The sequence below is a fragment of the Tachyglossus aculeatus genome, chromosome 7 (assembly GCF_015852505.1).
Source record: "Tachyglossus aculeatus isolate mTacAcu1 chromosome 7, mTacAcu1.pri, whole genome shotgun sequence".
In the NCBI taxonomy this organism is placed as follows: Eukaryota; Metazoa; Chordata; class Mammalia; order Monotremata; family Tachyglossidae; genus Tachyglossus; species Tachyglossus aculeatus.
In genome coordinates, this window is record NC_052072.1 from 28,732,129 (window position 1) to 28,755,869 (window position 23,741).

The 23,741-nt window shown below is 45.5% G+C and overlaps 1 protein-coding gene across 7 annotated transcripts in view; it reads right to left on the bottom strand.

The window, feature by feature from the left end:
* Positions 1–23,741, bottom strand: part of PPP1R12B (protein phosphatase 1 regulatory subunit 12B) — a 282,648-nt gene that overhangs the window by 50,792 nt on the left and 208,115 nt on the right. The window contains exon 1 of one of the 7 annotated variants that reach the window (XM_038748888.1): positions 20,854–21,577. The exons of the other annotated variants lie outside the window; for them this stretch is intronic. Coding sequence (XP_038604816.1) covers positions 20,854–20,955 — 102 coding nt within the window. The 5' untranslated portion in view covers positions 20,956–21,577. Of the gene's footprint in view, positions 1–20,853; positions 21,578–23,741 lie in introns of those variants that run through there. 7 annotated transcript variants of the gene reach the window in all.

Genomic DNA, 23,741 nt, shown 5'->3' on the forward strand with positions numbered 1-23,741 from the left:
GGTAGGTACCAAAGCCACAAAAGGGATGCATCCCATTTCCAAACACTATACACAGTCAGTCACAAAGTGGCTCTTCTTACTCATTTCCTGGACTTTTTAAAAAAATGATATTTGTTAAATACTTTCTATGTGCTGAACTAAGCGATGGGGGTAGAGAGAGATAATCAGATTGGACACAGTCCCCGTCCCACATAGGGCACACAGTCTCAATCCCCGTTTTACAGGTGAGGTAACTGAGGCACAGAAGTTGAATGACTTGCCCAAGGTCACACAGCAGACATTTGGCGGAACCAGGATTAGAAGCCAGGTCCTCTGATTCCTAGGCCCACACTCTTTCCACTAGTCCATGCGGTTTCCTCTGCCTATCCAAACCAAAACATGGACTCCCACAATCTGGGCCTCAATTACACAAAGATGGCACTCGGGAACTAGAAGAAATTAGAATCTCCATTGGCTGTAGAGCTCATGCAAGGTCATTTTCAATCAATCAATCAATCAATCAATCGTATTTATTGAGCGCTTACTATGTGCAGAGCACTGTACTAAGCGCTTGGGAAGTACAAATTGGCAGCACATAGAGACAGTCCCTACCCAACAGTGGGCTCACAGTCTAAAAGAGTGGGCTCACAGTCTAAAAGAGTGGGCTCACAGTCTAAATTTTCGAGAAGACCTCGGTTGGGGCTCTACTTGAGCAAGTAAAAATGTGCTCTACTATGGCTGTGACTGTTTCCCAAGAAGCAACAAGCCAGAGAGACTGGTATTTCATATTTATCTGACAAGGATGCTGGGATGACAAAATGAGGCAACTGATGTGAAAATGTCTTGGGGGAAAAATGGTCTATAGAAATTCAAGGTAGTAAAGGACAGCATTTCAGTGAAGGGGAATAAAACAGCATAAAAGTTTTCCACATTGACAAATAAGTAAGCCACAGAGGATTTAAGGAAGCAGAAATTTACACTGCCACAAACATCCCAAAAGCACCATAGTAAATGTTTCCAGCTTAAAGGCAAAACCTCATAGCTTCTGCTTTTTTTTATGGTATTTGTTAAGCGCTACGTGCCAGGTATTGTACTAAGCACTGGGGTAGATACAAGCTAATCAGGTTGGACAAAGTCCAGGTCTCACATGGGGCTCACAGTCTTAATAGCCATTTGATAGATGGTGTAACCAAGGCACAGAGAAGTAAACTGACTAGCCAAAGGTCACACAGCAAACCGGTTATGGAGCTGGCATTAGAACCCAAGTCCTTCTGACTCCCAAGCCTGTGCTCTATCTCCCAGGCCATGCTGCTTCTCTGCTTTATTTGGAAGCAGCTGGAGATCCTTGGGGTTTGAGTCAATACGTCCCTCAGATCTTATTTTTTTAGGCCGGAACCTAAAATAGAACCTAAAATCTATAAAAGTCTAAAATCTGGTCCCTAGCACTAAATTGGCCCTCTCTCACCTCCTAGGGAAAAAAAAAATACTTTTGTTTGGATCCATCCTCCCACTAACCGAGCCATATCTGTGTAAGCTATAGCTAGAAATTCTCATCAAATTAGCAGTTCATTTTGCTGCTGTGAAGAGGCAGATCGGAAAAAATAAGCCATAATCTTTTGGACTGGGCTTCTCATTTAACATAAGGCACCCATGCCTGGTTCGAAGAGGATCTCTGATGTGCACGAATCCCCAGATTCATGTGGCTTGTTCCACCCCAACACAATTCCTAAATTCACCCAGAAGGATAAATGACCTCAGGGCAAAAAGATGTGTTGTGTAGTCTGAAGATACTACCATCACAGGGGTGAAAGTTCAGGCTGCAAATAACTTTTATTATTAGTAGTAACGATAATAATGGCATTTGTTAATGCCTTCCCTCCACACGTCCGCCAAACTAGCTCTCTTCCTCCCTTCAAAGCCCTACTGAAAGCTCACCTCCTCCAGGAGGCCTTCCCAGACTGAGCCCCCCCTTTTTCCTCTCCTCCTTCCCCTCCCCACAGCACTTGTGTATATTTGTCCACATTTATTACTCGATTTTACTAATGATGTCTCTATAGCTATAATTCTATTTATTCTGATAGTACTGACACCTGTCTACTTGTTTTGTTTTTTTGTCTGTCTCCTCCTTCTAGACTGTGAGCCCGTTGTTGGGTAGGGACCATCTCCATATGTTGCCGATCTGTACTTCCCAAGCGCTTAGTACAGTGCTCTGCACACAGTAAGAGCTCAATAGAGAGAAGCAGCGTGGCTCGGTGGAAAGAGCACGGGCTTGGGAGTCAGAGCAAATCCCAGCTCTGCCGCTTGTCAGCTGTGTGACTCTGGGCAAGTCACTTAACTTCTCTGTGCCTCAGGTACCTCATCTGTAAAATGGGGTTTAAGACTGTGAGTCCCACATGGGAGGACGTGATCACCTTGTATCCTCCCCAGCGCTTAGAACAGTGCTTTGCACATAGTAAGTGCTTAACAAACACCAAAATTATTATTATTATGAATAAATACGATTGAATGAATGAATGTTAAGTGCTTACTATAGGTCAAACACTGTTCTAAGCACTATGGTAGATACAAGTTAATAATAATTATTATGTTACTTGTTAATTGCTTATGTTCATTCATTCACTTGCATTTATTGAGCATTTTCACTCTGTACTAAGCACTGTACTAAGCACTTGTGAGATTACAGTACAATACAGACACATTCCTTGCCCACAACGAGCTCTAGAGGGGGAGACGGACATTAACATACATAAATTAAAAAATAAATAAAAATAAAATATATGCCAAGCACTGTTCTAAGCACTGGGGTAGATACAAGGCAATCAGATTGGACACAGTCCCTGTCCGCTTGGGGCTCATGGAAGTGAAGTGACTTGCCCAAGATCACACAGCAGACAAGGGGTGGAGCCAGGATTAAAACCCAGATCCTTCTGACTCACAAGCCCACTCTCTTCCACGTCACCCTTTATTCATCCCCCCATCCCAAATTACGTATCTGTAATTTTATTTATTTATATTAATGTATGTCTTCCCCTCTAGACTGTAAGTTCATTGTGGGCAGGGAACATGTCTGTTGTATTGTACTCTCCCAAGCACTTAGTACAGTGCTCTGCACACACTAAGCGCTCAATAAATAAAATTGACTGACTGTGGTCACTCAGACCATAAGAAAACTCCACGTGCATTCACAATATGCCGCCCCGGGCCTACCTCCTGCCACTAGTGTTACAACCCAGTCTTTCGTGCAGATCCTCAGTTCAAGTTTCAGGCCCAGGGCTGACCCATCATTATCGAGGGGTGACTCAATAATAATATTATTAATAATATTGATTATTATATATTATTATATATATTATAATATATATGCAATTAATATATATTAATAATGATATAATAATTGAAGTATTTGTTAAGCACTTGCTAGGTGCCAGGCACTGTACTAAGCACTACTACCATCACTACAGATGAGAAAAAGTTTCTGATCATCTCTGCTTCTAGCTGAGGATTCCAGACAGCTCTAGGGTTGGTCTTTGAGATTCAGTTTTGCCTCAAGCACTGCCTGGAAGTCGGAAGGCGAGTCTGGATCGCCTTCGGCCAAACAAGAGTTTGCCGTTTGTCTGCCGTGTGACCTCGGACGAGTCGCTTCGCTTCTCTGTGCCTCCGTTACCTCAGTTGTAACATGGGGATTAAGACTGCGAGCCTCATGTGGGGCATGGATTGTGTCCAACCTGATAAGCGTGTATCTACCCCAGCACTTGGTACACTGCCTGACACAAAGTAAGCGCTTAACAGTCACTCCCCCCAACTTTCAAAAAAAAAAAAAAGGGTGAAGATTTTCCAGTTTGTGGGGGGGGTGTGGGGCGGGAGGAAGGCAGGCTTACTCATAAGCATCGTGAGCGATGAGAAAGTACCTGGATAGAATAATGGCCAGTCCAGGCTGCACACTTCATTCTTCTAGTGCCAACTTAGTCACTTTGCCTCAGATCTTGTCTATTTGGCTGCCAATCCCTTTCCCACATCCTCCCACTGGTCTGGAACTCCCTTCCCCTTCATATATGCCAGACCACCACTCTCTCCACCTTCACAGCCTTATTAATAATTACAATAATAATAATGGCATTTATTAAGTGCTTACTATGCACAAAGCACTGTTCTTGGCACTGGGGAGGTTACAAGGTGATCTGGTTGTCCCACAGGGGGCTCACAATCAATCAATCAATCAATCAATTGTATTTATTGAGCACTTACTGTGTGCAGAGCACTGTACTAAGTGCTTGATTGATGATATAGAGACAGTCCCTACCCAACAGTGGGCTCACAGTCTAAAACGGGGAGACAGAGAACAAAACCAAACATACTAACAAAATAAAATAAATAGAATAGATATATACAAGTAAAATAGAGTAATAAATATGTACAAACATATATACATATATACAGGTGCTGTGGGAAGGGAAGGAGGTAAGATGGGGGGATGGAGGGGGGACGAGGGGGAGAGGAAGGAAGAGGCTCAGTCTGGGAAGGCCTCCTGGAGGAGGTGAGCTCTCACTCAGTAGGGCCTTGAAGGGAGGAAGAGAGCTAGCTTGGCGGATGGGCAGAGGGAGGGCATTCCAGGCCCGGGGGATGACGTCTTCATCCCCATTGTACAGCTGAGGGAACTGAGGCACAGGGAAGTTAAGTGACTTGCCCAAAGTCACACTGCTGACAATTGGCAGAGCCGGCATTCAAACCCATGACCTCTGACTCCAAAGCCCGTGCTCTTTCCACTGAGCCACGCTGCTTATTAAGGCCGTATCTCCTCCAAGAGGCCTTTCCCAATTAAGCCTTTTCCCTGGCTCCCTCTCCCTTCTGCATCGACTTGGATCTGTGACCTTTGGGCATTTGATGTTCATCCCAACCTCAGCCCCACAGCACTTAAATACATATCTACGAATTATATGCTATAAATCATTTATACACATTAATATCCATCTCCCCATCTCGACAATAAGCTTGCTGTGGGGCAGGAACGTGTCTACCAACTCTGATGTATTGAACTCCCTCAGGTGCTTAATACCATTAATGACTGATAATGGTGAATCTTGAAACATAAGGTACTGTTAACAGAATTTTACTGCACAAAGACATTAAGCAGATGGCCTGACATTTTAAATATGGCCTTCATTGACTATCTCACAAACTGTGAGATCTTGAAAGATCTCAAGGTCACAAATATAAAGTCTTTATCATTGGCTTTAAAGCACTCAATCGCCTGCCCTCTTCCTGCCTCACCTCCCTACTACAACTTAGCCCGCACACTTTGCTCTTCTAACGCTAACCTTCTCATTGTACCTCCATCTCGTCTATCTCGCCGCCATCCTCTCACCCACTTCCTTCCGCTGACCTGGATCGCCCTCCTTCCTCATATCCAACAGACAATTCCTCTACTCCCCTTCAAAGCCTTATTGAAGGCACATGATGATGCTGATGGCATTTATTAAGCGATTACTACGTGCAAAGCACTGTTCTAAGCACTGTGGATGTTACAGGTGATCAGGTTGTCCCCCGGGTGTTCACAATCTTAATCCCCATTTTACAGATGAGATAACTGAGGCACAGAAAAGTTAAGTGACTTGCCTAAAGTCATACAGCTAATTGGTGGAGCCGGGATTTGAACCCATGACCCTACTCCAAAGCCCATGCTCTTTCCACTGAGCCATGCTGTGGTCTGGCTAAATGAGATGCTATTTACTAGTTATGGGCTTTAACGACAACATATTACTGAATCTCCTCCAAGAGGCCTTTCCTGATTTTGTTGTTCTTTCCCCTTCTCCCACTTCCTTCTGTCGCCCTGATTTGCTCCCTTTATTAATCCCCTCCTCCCAGCCCCATAGCACTTACGTACATATCTGTAATTTAAACATTTACATTAATGTCTGTCTCTCCCTCTCGAATGAAAGACCATTGTGGAGAGGGAATGTATCTGTTTATTGTTATATTGCACTCTCCCAAGAGCTTAGTAGCTTAGTACAGTCCTCTGCAGACAGTAAGTGCTCAATAAATATGATTGATTGACTGATTGAAATGAATTTTGTACTTCATATATACATTCCTATTGGTTCACAGGACAAATACCATGCCCATGGGAGTGGTTTCTGTACAGTTTTCTGTGTGATCACCTATAACAGGGAGTAGCCACTGATCAGATTTCTGTCCCGGACCCTTGCCCTGCTTACTGTGATCCTGACTGGATTCTGTACTCCAGTGTTTTTCAGCCATTTTAAATTGTTCAGGAACTTTTTATCTGGCCATCCCCGGTTGTTACTACCTCAACCCTGGTCCGCTTCACTGCTCATGAGCATCTCTGCCCGAGGAAGGTAGAGAAGAAAGGAGACTAAGTGACACTCAAATGATCACACCAAAGATTTCTTCTCTTAGCGCGGTGGGGGTAAATTACCACAAAAAGTTGTGCAAGCTCAGTCTTAGCCAGAATGGAGCGGTGGCTGGACTATCGCTTTGACCAAATCAGGACACGGCTTATGTTTTTATGGCTCTAGATAATATGGGAAGGAACTGAACCAGTTAAGGAAAAAGATAACTGAGCTGTAACTCAGGTATGGGCTCTGGTCCCATTTCCCCAACTACATGGATAACAGGGTCTAAACCTGTCATCAATCTGGATCACCTAGAGAAGCAGCGTGGCTCAGTGGAAAGAGCACGGGCTTTGGAGTGAGAGGTCATGGGTTCAAATCCCGGCTCCACCAATTGTCAGCTGTGTGACCTTGGGCACTTAACTTCTCTGTGCCTCAGTTACCTCATCTGTAAAAGGAGGATTAAGACTGTAAGCCCACCATGGGACAACCTGATCACCTTGTAACCTCCCCATTGCTTAGAACGGTGCTTTGCACATAGTAAGTGCTTAATTAAATGCCATTATTACCTCGGAATTGAGATATGCGAATTTGGGAGGCTGGGAGGGTTACCTGGGGAGCCGACACCATTAGGTTCTGCGACTCATGTCTGCAGACAAGGGTGAGCGTGCAAATTGTCTGGCTGGCTCATCATGTCTGAAATTGCTAATTACAAAAGGGAGTTTTTTTTGTAATCACCCACAAAGGGAAATGTGAAAATCTCTGCATTAGGCTGCTGCTTCCCACTTGAACAAGCAGGTTATGGCACGATTCCCCGCCGAAGCAGCCATTCGAACACACATTCTGTTTTTCTGTTCAACTGCTTTACTGCTATATCTTGCAATGTTGGAATAAAAGATGTTGCCGTTTTTCAGGGATGGGGACCCCAAACCAACTCTCTAATTACAGCTAACTGACCCCAGAGGAAACATGAAAACACGCAGTCCTAAAGCTGGAAGCTTCTAAAGCTCTCTTCCTCCCTTCAAGGCCCTACTGAGAGCTCACCTCCTCCAGGAGGCCTTCCCAGACTGAACCCCTTCCTTCCTCTCCCTCTCATCCCCCTCTCCATCCCCCCATCTTACCTCCTTCCCTTCCCCACAGCACCTGTATATATGTATATATGTTTGTACATATTTATTACTCTATTTATTTATTTTACTTGTACCTACCTATTCTATTTATTTTATTAGTATGTTTGGTTTTGTTCTCTGTCTCCCTCTTTTAGACTGTGAGCCCACTGTTGGGTAGGGACTGTATCTATATGTTGCCAACTTGTACTTCCCAAGGGCTTAGTACAGTGCTCTGCACACAGTAAGCGCTCAATAAATACTATTGATTGATTGATTGATTGGAAAGGATCTTATTCACGAGTCACTGGATCCAACCCTCTACCTCTAGTCAGGTGAATGTGGGACAGGTGGCTGCCTATTTTTTAAATAAAGATCTCCAGGAATGGAGACGCTACATTTTCCCACATTAGTCTGCCCTATTCTTTTATCATCCTGATATTCAGGAATAATAATAATATTTGTTAAGTGCTTACTGTGGGTATTGTACTAAGCACTGGGGTAGATACAAGATAATCAGGTCCCACATAGAGCTTATAATCTTGGTAGGAGGGAGAACAGGTATTGAATCCCCATTTAGCAGGTGAGGGAACTGAGGCACGGAGAAGTGAAGTGACTTGCTCAAGGTCACACAGCAGACAAGTGGCAGAGCTGGGGTTAGGATCCAAGTCCTCTGACTCCTGGATCCACGATCTTTTAACTGAATGTGATGGCCCTAGAGCCCTTCTTTAAAAGTCGATGTGGCAGAAACAATTCCTTAACCTTGTACGGGAGGGAGGTGTCATCAGATAGTTAAAAAACACCCACTTGGATGGCAGTAGCCAAAACAAAGGAAATCTCCTGGGCCTCCCTTTCCCAGCCTGGAGAGGAGGGCAGAGAGAGACTGGAAATGGAAGCAGCACAACTCAGTAATGCCATCCACTACCCCAACTTTGGGCTGTTACTTTCTACTAGAGAAGTAGCTTGGCTTAGTGGAAAGAGCATTGGCTTGGGAGTCAGAGGTCGTGGGTTCTAATCCCGGCTCCATCACTTGTCAGCTGTGTGACTATGGAATAAATACCATCGTTATTATTACTCCCCCTTCCCCACCCCGCAGATCCCTCCCTCTCATTCATAAAAGCAGCAGAGCCTCAAAAGAAGGAATACTTCCTGAGGTCCTGGGAGACTGGATGGGATAATAATAATAATAATAGTATTTGTTAAGCGCTTACTTGTGCCAAGCACTGTTCTAAGTGCTGGGGTAGATACAAGATAGTCAGGTTGCCCCACATGGGGCTCACAGTCTTAATCCCCATTTTACAGATGAGGGAACTGAGTCAATTAACACAGAAGTTAATTGACTTTCTCAAAGTCACACAGCTGATAAGTGGTGGAGCCGGGATTAGAACTCACGACTTCTGACTCCCAAGACCGTGCTCCTTCCTCTAAGCCAAGCTATTTCTCACGTGGGATCCCAAGAGTGCTCTCTGCCCCCTTCCTCAGTGTCATCACGCAGTCATAAGGAGAATGGTGGGTCGGCCATCTCCACTTAGCACTAAATCCCCAGATTACCAGGAAATAGCACTGGGGTAGATACAAGATAATCAGGTCCCACATGGGCCTTACGGTCTAGGTAGGAGGAAGAACAAGTATTGACCCCCCATTGTGCAGAAGCACAGAGAAGTCAAGTGACTTGCTCAAGGTCACACGACAGACAAGTGGCAGAGCTGGGATTAGAACCCAAGTCCTCTGACTCCCAGGATCCATGCTCTTTCAACGGAATGTGATGGCCTTAGAGTCCATCCTTAAAAGTCGACGGGGCAGAAACAATTCCTCAACCATGTACAGGAGACTGAGGACAGCCATCGGAGCAGTTCCCAGAAAGGTGAGTGTTCCCCTGTGAGGAACGTGACTGCTTCTTTCTTAAACCTCCTCAGATCTCTCCAGACCCACAATGGCAGGAGCCAATTTGAGCCCAGTCTAGGTTCCTCTCAATTCAAATAATCCGAAATGATGAAATTCACCACTTATCCCTGGCCTTTTCCATTCTCTTGCATGTGCAAAAAAATATTTCAATGGAAGACTCCCTGCATATTGACTTCTGGAGCACAGAGAAAAATTATGCACTAGTGCTTTTAATTAGAGACAAATGGTTAACAGATTGAATTCCACATTAGCATTAACTCAGCTAGACTAATGTTTTCCAATGTATGACAACAGATTATAAAGTAGGGGAAAATATGAATTCCAGATTTGCGATGCCACAGATGCACCGGTTTGAGATCTTGAGGATAAGAAAATACGGTGTATAATGTTCAGAGTAATCCAGGAGAAAAGCACTACTTACATGCAAATAATGTTCATCAATATGAAGTGTTTTGAAAGCCTAGAGTCAGAATGTGACTACGTTTGGGTAATCAAATAGATGAAGATTCATGCAAACAGTAAATATTTATTCTCCAAATGTTTCACGAATGCAGAGTTGTTGACTAGTTCATAGGAGAAGCAAAACTGAAGCTTCTGAGCTCTCAGTTCCCCTTTTCCAAAGAATACAGGGCACTACACCAAGCAGCCACTCAATAAATAATAATAACTGTGGTATTTGTTAAGCGCTTACTGTGTGCCAGGCACTGTACTAAGCCCTGGGATAATAATTACATCATTTGTTAAGGGCTTTCTGTGAGCCAGGCACTGTATTAAGCACTGGAATAATAATTAAAGTGTTTGTTAAAGCACTTGCTAGGTGCCAGGCACTGTACTAAGCACTACTACCATCACTACAGATGAGAAAAAGGTTTCTGATTATCTCTGCTTCTAGCTGAGGATTCCAGACAGCTTTAGGGTTGGTCTTTGAGATTCAGTGTAAAGTTAATTTTGCCTCTAGCACGGCCTGGAAGTTGGAAGGTCATGGGTTCTAATCCCGGCCCTGCCACTTGTCTACTGTATGACCCTGGGCAAGTCACTTCACTTCTCTGTGCCTCAGTTACCCCATCTGTAAAATTGGAATTGAGACTGTGAGCCCCATGTGGGACAGGGACTATGACCAACCCAATTTGCTTGTATCCACCTCAGCGCTTAGTATAGTACTTGGCACACAGTAAGCACTTAACAAATGCCACTATTATTATTATTATTACTTTTACAGAGAAATCTTTTCTGGAATTTGAAATCCTGATATTGAGGGGCATTCCCCAACTTCATTAGCATTTTATTTTCAAGTCTACAGTATTATATTTTAAATATCACTGTAATTTATGAGGAAAAACTGCTAGTACGGTTAATTTGAATTTTTCAACTTTGTGCAGCCCCGATCGATACTTGCCACCTTTTTGTGGGAAGAAGGCTAATCCCGGCTCCGCCATATATCTGCTGCGTGACTTTGGGCAAGTCACTTCACTTCTCTATGCCTCTGTTTCATTCACTCATTCATTCAATCATATTTATTGAGTGCTTACTGTGTGCAGAGCACTATACTAAGCGCTTGGGAAGTACAAGTTGGCAACATATAGAGACGGTCCCTACCCAACAACGGGCTCACAGTTTCCTCATCTGTAGAATGGGGATTAAATCCTGCTCTCTTATACTGAGACTGTGAGCCCAATGATGGACAGGGACTGTGTACGACGCAACATCTTGGATCTATCCCAGCGCTCAGTACAATGCTTGGCACATAATAAGCACTTAATAAAAAACATATAAAAAAATGAGTCACTAAGGTTTCAGAAGTCTATGGGACACGATTTCCTAGCGCAGGTTTGAAAATGACTAACGTAGGAAGTTCGTTTTCCAATTTCATTAATGGGGCTCGCACATCTTGTGGTTACTTCATGGGCTAAGGGCCATGGCTCTTCCTTCATTTTCTTAAGGCCAATTACTCCCATATTATTGAGCAAGAGAACCTCCTGAGCATTCAGTATCATTAACACAATGTTCCAAGCTGCCCTAGAAACACGTCAAAGATGCGTCTTTTCCCACCTCGAACTTCCAAAAGCAAATAAGCTCCCCCGCCCCTCTGAGACACGTTCTTCTGGACTGGAGCCTCGGAAGATATTCAGTCCTAAAGAACTGTTGTTGGGAAAACATTCCGGGTTCGGTGCAACCCGAGAGAAGACAAGTTGTGAAATATGGGTTGAACACTCATAATGCGTGCCCTAGAAGACAAAAGGAAGAAGACACAGTTCCTGCCTTTGAGATACTAACTGTTCGTACTCTTATTATGTTGCTTTTCCCCCATTATTGGGTGGAACCGTACTGTATTTCTGCATTTCTGCTTAGCTAGTTTCATGTACAGGCTTATAGTTTTCACTTGGCCCCCTGAAAATGTTGAGCTTATTATGAAAATTTTTACGGTGGATCCCTTTAAAGACATCTTAAGGTTTCTGAGTATTACTTTCGATCTCTGTCTAAGCTTTTTATGCAGCCATAGTAGCCCTATGCTTTCTTACAGGTTTATCTGAGAAAAGCTGTCCAATATAAGGTACGCAAAAGACTGCAACATAGAGATCCATACCCAAGAAAGCAAACAAATGATTCTAATCCCAGTTCCGCCGCTTGTCTATTGTGTGACCTTCGGCAAGTCACTTCACTTCTCTGGGCCTCAGTTACCTCTTCTGCAAAATGGGGACTAAGACATAGACTGTGTCCAATGTGATTAGTTGGCATCTACCCCAGCTCTTAGTACGATGCCCGGCACATAGTAAGCACTTAACAAATACCATTAAAAAAAGTAATAAACTTCTCTGTGCCTCAATTACCTCATCGGTAAAATGAGGATTAAGACTGTGAGCCCCATGTGTGACATGGCCTGATTAGCTTGTATCTACCCCATTGCTTAGTACAGTGCCTGATTCATAGTAAGCACTTGACAAATACTATATATATTAAAAAAATGATTGGAAACAGTTTCACAGTCAGGCAGGAGCTATGGACTTGTGACAAATCTAAAGAAAATCAAGATGATGTACCAGTCTACAATTGGGAAACCAAACACATAACCAAAAATGTATATGGGCAACACAGAACTAAACACAGCTATGTAATTCTGCTAACTAGGCAGCTCACCAACCAACGACGCAATGGTAGACACAGGAAGTAGAAAACCAAATCAAGAAGGCTTGGACATCCTTCGGGAGACTGTCCAACGGAGTGTGGCAGCGGTGTGGAATCAGGTGCTTGATAAAGATCCCCAGAGCTATAGTGCAGTCCACCTTTCAGAGTCCAGCTGTGAGCTCTAGGGCTCCAACGAGGTGCTCCAACTGGCTCCACAAACAGTTCCATCAGCATCATTTACAGGCCGAACCCTAGCTCAAACGGCAAGACCAGATCCCAGGCTTCCTCGCTGACCTCCCTGCCTCCCACATCTCCCAACTCCAGTCCATACTTTACTCTGCTGCATGCATCATTTTTCTGGTCCATATCACTCCACTTGTTGTGGGCAGGGAACGTGCCTATCATCTCTGTTGTGTACTCTCCCAGGCACTTAGTACAGTGCTCTCTCTGTCCACAGTAAGCACTCAATAAATACTATTGATGATGGTATCGTTCCACTCCTCAAAAACTTCCAACGGTTGCCCATCCACATACCCACTGCCTTGCCAGATGTTCCAGATGTTTAATTCCCCCCTCAAACTCGTTCCCCTGCTTCCTTCTTACCCCTAATGGCCTGGCTACCTACTTTATTGAGCACATTGAAACTATGAGGCATGATTTCCCTAAAATCTCCCCTGCTCCTCTCCAGTCCCTTCTTCCTCCTGCCCCTTCTTCAACAATCCCATACTACCCAGAAGTATCTCAAGAGGAGATCTCCTGCTGTCTCTCAAAATCCACCCCCTCCACTAGTGCATCCAACCCCATGTCTTTGCACTTGATCAAACAGTTGCCCCCTCCCTTTTTCCCTCCCTGACTGCCACCTTCAACTGTTTACTCTCCAGTGGCTTCTTCCCCACTGCTTTCAAACAATCTCCTGTCTCTCCTATTGTAAAAAAAACTCTGCCTTGACAGCATGATCCCCTCCAGTTATATCCCCATCTCCCTCCTACCATTCCTCGCCAAACTCCTTGAGCAAATTGTCTATACACATAATCTCAAATTTCTCTCCTCCAATTCTCTCCTTGAGCCCTTCCAATCTGGCTTCCTTCTCCTTCATTCCACAGAAACTGCCCTCTCAAAGGTCACGGATGATTTCCTTCTTGCCAAATTCAATGCTCTCTATCTTAATCCTCCTTGACCTCTCAGCTGCCTTCAACACTGCTGAACAACCCCTTCTTCTGGAAACATTATCCAACCTCAGTTTCACTGACACTGTCCTCTCCTAATTCTCCTCCTATTTCTCTGGCCACTCACTCTCAGTCTTTGTCACGGGATCCTCCGCTGACTTCTAGCCCCTAACTGTGGACATCCTTCCAGGTTCAGTTCTGGTTCCCCCTCTATTCTCCATCTACACCCACTCCCTTGGAGAACTTAGTTGCCCACATGGCTTCAACTACCACCTCTATGCAGATAATTCCCAAATCTACATCTCCCTCTCTGTATATATATCTCCTTTCTTTTCTTCCAGCCTCCAAGACAATACTACTTGGACATCCTGCTGCCACCCCAAACTTAACACGTCCAAACAGAACTCCTTATCTTCCCCCCTAAACCCTGTCCTCCCCCTGGCTTTCTCAGAAGTTTACACAGTACCACTTTCCTTCCAGTCTCACAGACCATAACCTTGATGTTGTCCTTGACTCTGGCCTGTCATATCCACAACTGTCACTAAATCCTGTCAGTTTTTTCTCCACAACATTTCTAGAATCAGCTCATTCTTCTCCATCCAAACTTATATCTCACTGGTACAGGCTCGTGTCAAATCCTTACTCTTTTTTTTATGATACTTGTGAAGTGCTTACTATGTGCCATGCACTATACTAAGCACTGGAGTAGACACAAACTAATCAAGATGGACACAGTCCCCATCCCACACTGGGGCTCATAGTCTTTATCCCCATTTTACATATGAGGGAGTGGAGGCAAAGAGAAGTTAAGTGACTTGGCCAAGGTCACAGAGCAGATAAGTGGCGGAGCCGGGATTAGAACTCAGGTCCTTCTGATTCCCAGGCCCCTGCTCTATCCACTAGGCCAAGCTGCTTTTCAACTACTCGACTACTGCATCAGCCTCTTTGGCTGGCGACCTTGCCTCCAGTCTCTCTCCTTCCCTCTCCAGTTCATCCTTCGTTCCACTATCTGGATCACTTTTCTAAATGTAATTCTGTGCTCATGTTTCCATTCCTCAAAATCCTCTCCAGATCATCCCTCATTCCACTATCTGGATCACTTTTCTAAACATAATTCTGTGTCCGTGTCCCCATTCCTCAAAATCTTCCAATGGTCATCCATTCCTCCCTGCATCCAACTGAAACTGCTGACCACTGGCTTTAATTAGTTCTCTCCCCACTATTTATTTTCATTCTTAAGTCACTACACCCCAGTTTGTACATTTTGTTCCTCAAGCTAACCTAGCCCCGAGCTCATTCTTGTTTCTCCTGTTGGCCTCTTGCCGTCCTTCCTCATTTACAACTTACAGACCACTCACAGCTCTCCCCATCTTCTAGGCCCTCCTGAAATCACTTCTCCTCTAGCAGGCCTTTCCTGAATAAACTCTCGACTCCCCAACTTTGTATCCTCCCCTCTCAGGGGCCATTTGAGCACTTCAGCATCACCTAAGAACCTAACATCCCCTCTCTTCCAATAGCACTTATGTCTGCATGAAACTTCAAACTTCGATGCTTTCCCACTTAAAACTGTTTTTAGTGCTTGTCTCCCCAGCTAAACTGCAAACTCCTTGAGGGCTACGATCATGTCTAATATAATCATGTCTAGGGGAAGCAGCGTGGCCAAGGGAAGCAGCGTGGCTCAGTGGAAACAGCACGGGCTTGGGAGTCAGAGGTCATGGGTTCTAATCCTGGCTCCACCTCTTCTCAGCTGTGTGACTTTGGGCAAGTCACTTAACTTCTCTGTGCCTCAGTCACCTCATCTATAAAATGGGGATTAAGACTGTGAGCCCCATGTGGGACAACCTGATCACCTTGTATCCTCCCCAGCGCTTAGAACAGTGTCTTGCACATAGTAAGCGCTTAACAAATGCCATGATGATGATTTTGTAATCTCTGAGTGTAGTGCTCTGCCCCAATTAAATTAGAAGCTTCACAAAAATGATTAAATGACTGACGAAGCCCTCCTATAGCCTTTCACCCTCTGTTCCTGTTACTGTTGGGAAACAACACGACCTAGTGGAAAGAGGATGGGCTTGGGAGTCAGAGGAACTGGGTTCTAATCCTAGCTCTGCCACTTGCCTGCTGTGTGACCCTGGGCAAGTCACTTAACTGCTCTGTGCCTTAGGTTCCTCATCTGTAAAATGAGGATTCAATTAATGGTATTTTATGAGTATTTAATGCTGGGCAGGGGACAATATTAAGTGCTTGGGAGAGTACAACAGAGTTGGTAGACATGATCCCTGTCTACAAAAAGCTAACGGTCTATGGGGGAGGCAGGCATTAAAATAAATTATGGATAAGGACAAAATAATAATAATAATAATGATGGTATTTGTTAAGCGCTTACTATGTGCAAAACACTGTTCTAAGCTCTGGGGGATACAAGGTGATCAGGTTGTTCCACGTGGGGCTCACAATCTTAATCCTCATTTTACAAATGAGGTAACCGAGGCACAGAGCTCTTAAGTGACTCGCCCAAAGTCACACAGCCGGTAAGTGGCGGAGCCAGGATTAGAACCCATGACCTCTGACTCCCAAGCCCGGGCTCTTTCCACTGAGCCACGCTGCTTCTTGGCTCAGCCACAAACGCGCTGGGGGACGGAGTGAATATCAAGTGCTTAAAGGGTATAGTTCCAAGTGTATGTACAATGCCAAAGCAGCTTGACCTAGTGGCTAGAGCATCAGCCTGGGAGTCGGAAGGACCTGGGTTCTAATCCCGGCTCCGCCACTTCTCTGCTGGGTGACCTTGGCCAAGTCACTAACTTCTCTGTGCCTTAGTCACCTCATCTGGAAAATGGGGATAAAGACTCTAGACTGTGAGCCCGCTGTTGGGTAGGGACCGTCTCTATATGTTGCCAACTTGTACTTCCCAAACGCTTACTACTCTGCACAGAGTAAGCACTCAATAAATACGATTGAATGAATGAATGACGGTCCAACCTGATTACTTTGTATATTACCCCAGCCTGTAGAACAGTGCCTGGCACATAGTAAGCACTTAAGTACCTTAAAAAAATGAAAAAAAGGAGGGAGAAGGAGTAGGGGGAAATGAAGGCTTGGTCAGGGAAGGCCTTTTGGAGGAGATACGATTTTAAATATGGCAACGAAAGTGGGGAGAATGGTGGTCCATTGTATGTGAACGGGAGGTAGTTCCAGGCCAGAGGGACGTCATTCATTCAATCGTATTTATTGAGCACTTACTGTGTGCAGAGCACTGTACTAAGCACTTGGGAAGTACAAGTTGGCGACATCTACAGATGGTCCCTACCCAACAACAGGCTCACAGTCTAGAAACAGACGGGTCAGTGGCGAGATAGACAAGATCAAGGTATGGGGAGTAAGCTGGAGTTAGAGGACCACAGTGTGGAGGCTGGGAGGAGGAAACTAACCAGGTAAGGTAGGAGGAGGAGAGTCGATTAAGTACTTTAAAGACAATGGAAAGAAATTTCTGTTTGATGCAGAGGTGGACGGGCAACCACTGGAGGTTTCTCTGGAGTGGGGAGATGTGGACTGAACTTTTTTTAGAACAACGGTCTAGGCAGCTGAATGAAGTGTGGATTGCAGCGGGGAGAGACAGGAGGCAGGATGGTCAGTGAGGAGGCTGATGCAGTAATCAAGGCAGGTTATGATAAATGCTCAGATCAGCAAAGTAGCAGTTTGGATGGAGAGGAAAGGGCAAATTATAGCGATGCTGTGAAGGTAGAACCAACAGGATTTGGTGACAGATCAAATAAGTGGGTTGAACGAGAGATGAGCCTAGAATAATACCAAGGTTACGTGCTTTGGAGACAGGGATAAAAGTAGTGTTGTCTACAGATATGGGAAGACGGGGGAGAACAGGGAAGATGAGGAGTTCTGTTTTGGACATGTTTAGTTTCAGATGTCAGCAGGAAAGCCAGTTAGAAATGTCATGAAGGCAGGAGAAAATGTGAGACTGCAGAGGAGAGAGGTCAGAGCTGGAGAGGTAGATTTGGGAATCATCAGAGTAGAAAAAGTAGTTGAAGCCACGGGAGTAGATGGGGAATAGACGGGGATCCAGAACTGAGCCTTGAGAGGTTCCCACAGTGAGAAGATGGAAGGCAGAGGAGGAGCCCACAAAAGAGGCTGAGAAAGAGCAGCCAGAGAGCTGGGAGGAGAACCAGAAGAGGACAGTGTCAGTGAAGCCAAGATTGGATAATCTTTCAAGGAGAGAGGGGTGGTCCACATTGCTGAAGAGAGCTGAGAGACTGAGGAGGATTAGAATGGAGTAGGGGCTGTTGAATTTGGCAAGAAGGTGGTCATGGGTGACCCTGAAGAGGGCAGTTTCTGTGGACTGAAGGGGACAAGGGGCAGAAGCCAGATTGGAGAAGGTCAAGGACAGAATTGGAGAGGAGGAAGTGGAGGCAGGGGGTGTAGACAACTCACTCAAGGAGTTTAAAGAGGAAGGGTAGGAGGGAGATGGAGTGATAACTGGAAGGAGCTTTGGGGTCAAGGGAGTTTTTTCTAGGATAGGGAACATATGAGCATCTTTGAAACAAGTGGGTGAGGAGCCACTGCAGAGTGAACGGTTGAAGATGGTGGTCACGGAGGGAACAAGTGAGGAGGGGAAAGTGTTTTGATAAGGTGCAAAGGGATGGGGCAGACTTCGAGAGAAGGCAGATCTCCTCTTGAAATACTGCTGGGAAAGATGGGAGAGTCAAAGATGGGATACGAGGGTGGTTTTGTTCTCTGTCTCCCCTTTCTAGACTGTGAGCCCACTGTTGGGTAGGGACTGTCTCTATATGTTGCCAACTTGTACTTCCCAAGCGCTTAGTACAGTGCTCTGCACCCAGTAAGCGCTCAATAAATACGACTGATTGATTGATTGATTGAGGGAGAGACTGGAGAGGAGCAAGGGAGATTTTAGGGCAACCAAGCCTCATGATTTCAATTTTATCTAAAATATTTTCCCTCCTACTTTATACTGTGAGCTCCATGGTGGGACAGGGACTTGTGGCGAACCTAATTATACACTCTAGCACTTAGTGCAGTACCTGACACATAGTAAGCGCTTAACAAATACTATGATAATTATTACTGCTATTGAGGATAACAACCTAGACAAATAGTAAGCACTTAAATATTACCATTACTTCTATTATCATTATGATTAATATTATTACTACTACTTGGGATAGCGACCTTAGAGAGTCTACCCTAAGACATTGTAGACGGTAGGCAGCTGATGACAGCCATGGCACAGAGAGGGGTGCAGAATCCTCACCCCACGGCAGTGACCATCTATACATTCAAACAACAAGTTCAAATTGGGGTTAATTAGCTTCAAGTTCAGGGGAAAGGGCCCAGGGCCAAGAAGGATATTTAGCAGAGGAAGCTTTGTTTTCAAATAGACCCAGAGATACACAAATCTTTAATGAACCCCAAGTCAGCCTCGCAAATCGTCCCGAAACTATCAGCCCACACACTTTTTCTTGAACAGGTAGACTCTCCTTGCAGAAGAATGTATGTTACACAACCAGCAAATGTAGTTATTTGCTCTAGTGCAAAGGAAACGCTTGGTTCGAAAGGTGATGTTGCAACAGGTTGATATTAGAGATCACGGCCCGTCCTGGGGGAGTTCACTTCCTCTTATTATTGGAATTAGAGAACCCAGATCCTAGAGGCACCTCGGTTGGCAGGCTAGCAGTAGCAGAACAATAGGAACAGTGTTCAGGACAATAGCTTTTTAGCAATGCCACTAAGGTTTGTTCTTCTAGTGCAGTAATTGTGGAAAAAGTCTGTTAGGGTGGGGGAGACAGATGCTTAGAAGGAACACAAATATGATTTATAAGTAAAATAAACCTTTCAAAAGCCACAGGAGCACAGGGGGCTGTTCCTGGTGCCTGCTGATCCATCTTGCTTTCCCCCTAAACTCCCTAAATAAGGAAATGAAGTTCTCTCCTCCTGCTTTCTTTGCTCTCCAAGGAAGGAATGCTACCTAATAAGTTGATCGCGGCTCCTGGCCTCTTACCCATGGGTTGTTACTGTCCCTTTATCTGCCCTGCTTGCTCCAACGGACAGTTCAGTTTCTCAGTCACCCCCAAATCCTCTGCCCTAGGACCACCTGCTTTCATCTGAGAGAAAGCTTTGCCCTAGGACCAACTTACTTTCATTCTGAGAGAAAGGTGTTCAGCAAGAGCAGAAATAATGGTTTCCCTCCCCTTTTGTTTGTCAGTTGTAAGCCCTCTGAAGATGACACGCAAATTCGTGAAGTGTTCCGTATTTTTCTATTTGTTCTGCTGACTTGACACCTGTCCACATGATTTGTTTTGTTGTCTGTCACCCCCTTCTAGACCGTGAGCCCGCTGTTGGGTAGGGACCGTCTCTATATGTTGCCAACTTGTACTTTCCCAAGTGCTCTGCACACAGTAAGCGCTCAATAAATAAGATTGAATGAATGAATGTCTAACTCCCACCTTGCTATTCTTTCCCAAACCTTAGCACAGTGCTTTGCACACAGTAAGCACTTAATAAATACTATTACTATTGTTGTTCCCTGGGTGGGCGTAGGGTGGGCGGGTTCTGCCGAGGAGGATGCAAGGATGCTTTTAACTGGCGGAAGGTCCTTGCCACCTTCAATTTCCCGGCTTTCTAAATGGGCTACATGCTTTAGGTCCGGAACAAGTTCGTGGTGGCTTCAGGAACAAAAGTTTAAGTCCACAGCAGCATATGCACACACTCTCAAACACACACGCCCTTCCCCCAACTGCAGCTTAACAAGGCGAGTGGCTTTGACTTCACTCCCACATTAAAGGCTTTCACCAGGTAAGTGGGGTTAACCCACTAGTGTACTGGACAAGGAGGCTTCTCCACAAAGGGAAGAAACTAAGAAAAGCGCCAAATAATATGGTGACCGTGGCTCTATAATCCTGCAGCCAGAGAGCGATCCGGCAGTTAAACACAGACCGCAAGACAGTACTTGCATTTTTACTTTGTCGAAACCTGCCCAACGTCTGGAGGATATTAAATATTTTGAACCCTAACCTCTTGAAGAGAAGCAAATAGGCACTTTATTTGCTAAGCATACCACTTTTTTCTTCCTCTTGACCCCACCACCCTGAAAAACAGCACTCTGAGGAGTAAAAAGCTTTTCCCTTCCATCTCCCCTCCCGCCCGCCTTTCACCACCTTTGACACAACTATGAAGAACAGAAATGGAAATGCTGCTTACACGCAGTGTCTTGGCAATCGGGGAGGGAGAGGCTGGGGGAGAATCAGACTGAGACTTCCTACTTCGTGTGAACTCTTTACTCCGGGTGTATAAGGAGGACATGGTGTCTCAGAGCGTGGAGGGGCCGAGGAGCACCAAGCCTCTGAATCTTCTCCAAAACCACAGGAAACCGGCCCTTGGGCTGCCCCAAAGCACAAAGGGAACAATTCCTTCTCCCGAATGGAGTCTTTCAGTGAGGTCTAATAGACTGCAAACAGTCCTGCAAGTCAGTTTCTAGAGTCGAGCTGATCTTCTCTGAGAGCTCTGTTCCATCAACCCTCCGGTTCAAGTTCAGCCCCGAATGCCGAGGTCCAGCCGCTGGGATGGAGAGGGCGCGGGCTAGCTGCGTGCCTAGGGCGGCCGGCCCTTTACTCCTCCACACAAGGACGCTTCCTCCTGAGGCTTACAAGTGCCCGCCCCGGGAAACCAGAGCCTCTGCTCCACAATCCTGAATCCACAATCCACAGCGGGAGCGATGAACTCTGAACTTGCCAGGGAACTCCAGCGAGCCGCTCCAGTGGCCGGGTCCAGGAAAAAGGCCACCCCCGCCTCTCCCGGTCCCCAACCTTTTGAGTGCAAGAAACCTTCGCCCTGCTGGGCTGCAGAGACTTGTCTCCTGCCACAACAAACTCGACCGGGGATTTCGAGAAACCAAAGTAGTACAAAGAAGAACTGGGAGTTGAAGAAGAGGAGGCAGTCTGGAGGAAGTTGAGTTCCCCCCTGTGCCTTCCAGTCAGAGCTGCTTTTACATATAAACACACACACACACACACACACACACGCACGCATCTTTTTCCCCTCCCCTCTTGCTATTTTCTGACATTCCAAATCCTTATTCGCTCAGCAAGGAATGCTGGAGGAGGGCCAAGGGCAAAGATCCACTTTCAATTTGGGATTCGGGTTGCCACTTGTAGAAGGAAAAGAAACCTTGGGAGCTCCGGGGGCCTGGCAGAAGGTTCCCTGGAACTAAAGCCCCACCACTCCTTTGTGGATTAATAGACGGCAGCATGGGCCTTACTCTGCACATAGTAAGCGCTCAATAAATATGATTGATGATTGATGATGGGCCGGTGAAAGAGCCACCTCCACAATGCCTTGCCCTTTGGCAGTGCTGCTTCGCAGGCCGGTTCCTTTAAAGCAGTGTGGCCTAGTGGAAAAATCACAGGCTGGGGAGTTGGAGGGTCTAGGTTCTAACCCCGACGTTGCCAAGGCAAGTCACTTAACTCCCCTGTGCCTCAGTTTCCTCAACTGTAAAATTCATTCATTCAATCGTATTTATTGAGCGCTTACTGTGTGCAGAGCACTGTACTAAGCGATGGGGATTCAAACTCGGTTCTCCTGCTTGCTTAGACTGTGATCCCCATGTGGGATGGAGACTGTGACCCGATTAACTTGACTATATCATGGTGCTTAGAACAGTGTTTGACAACTTCCCAAGCGCTTAGTACAGTGCTCTGCACACAGTAAGTGCTCAATAAATATGACTGAATGAATGTAGAAGCAGTGTAATGTAGAAGCACCGTGGCTCAGTGGAAACAGCCTGGGCTTTGGAGTCAGAGGTCATGGGTTCAAATCCCAGCTCCGCCACTTGTCAGCTGTGTGACTTTGGGCAAGTCACTTAACTTCTCTGGGCCTCAGTTACCTCATCTGTAAAATGGGGATTAAGACTGTGAGCCCCCCGAGGGACAACCTGATCACCTTGTAACCTCCCCAGTGCTTAGAACGGTGCTTTGCACATAGTAAGCGCTTAATAAATGCCATCATCATCATTATTATTATGTAGTAAGGGCTTAACAAACACCATAAAAAAACAGGGTTATGAAAACAAAGCCCTCAGAGAGGCTGTGTCTACTTTTGCAAATTGTCCCAATAATTCAGGTCCCCAAAATATTGGATGGCTTGAATTATCTGGCTATAACCATACCCTTGCTTCTCCCGTTAAGCTGATGGCTGAAAATGACTAGTTTGATCACAGTATTTTCTGCTGGCAGGTTTTCTGAGGGGAGAACTGATTGCGTCTCTTGAGAGGCTGTAACCCTGTAGAAGCGGGAGAAAGGAGGTAAGAGATGCAAAGGAAGGGAGAAAGAAGAGGAGTTTGGCGAGCCCACAGCACCCCAGCTCATGTGACTCTGGGAAAGGGCTGTTGTTTTTTTTTCGGAGGGCTTGGGAGGCGGGGTGGTTTAATGGTATCTCTTAAGTGTTTACCATGTATCAAGCACTGTTCTAAGCTCTGGAGTAGCTACAGCTTAATCAGATCAGACACAGTCCCTGTCCCACATGGGGCTCACAGTCTACGTAGGAAGGAGAAGAGTTACTGAATTCTCTCAAAAATGAATGATCTGGTCTCCTGGCAGTACAGGGAGTTACGGGAAGGTAATACGGGAACTGAAGGGTGGAAGGGAGAAAAAGGGAAGCACAGCAGCACAATATGTGTCCCTGAATTCAATCCCATTTTGGGTGACCAACTTTTTAACTCCTCCAAAATGGCCCAGGAGCCCTGGAGCAGTTACCAGGTGAAAACCACAACCTGCCTTTCTCAGACTCTCCAAAAATGAACACAGGATTACACTACTCCATTCTGTTTAGAACAGTTGCTTGGCACATAGTAAGCGCTTAACAAATACCATCATTATTAAGATGATCACCCCGCTACAATGCTGATCCAAATCTGTCTTTTCCCCCCTTATCCCTTCAGCTATCTCCCGACTTTATTGGCAGCTTCTGGAAAACCAGAGAGGCAACGCACTCCACTCTGGTAAACTCGGCCAGAGTTAAAGAGCAAAATTCCTACAGGGTTGACGCCAGCATGTTAAATGGATGGAAAATTAGGGTCATATTTTCAGGATGGT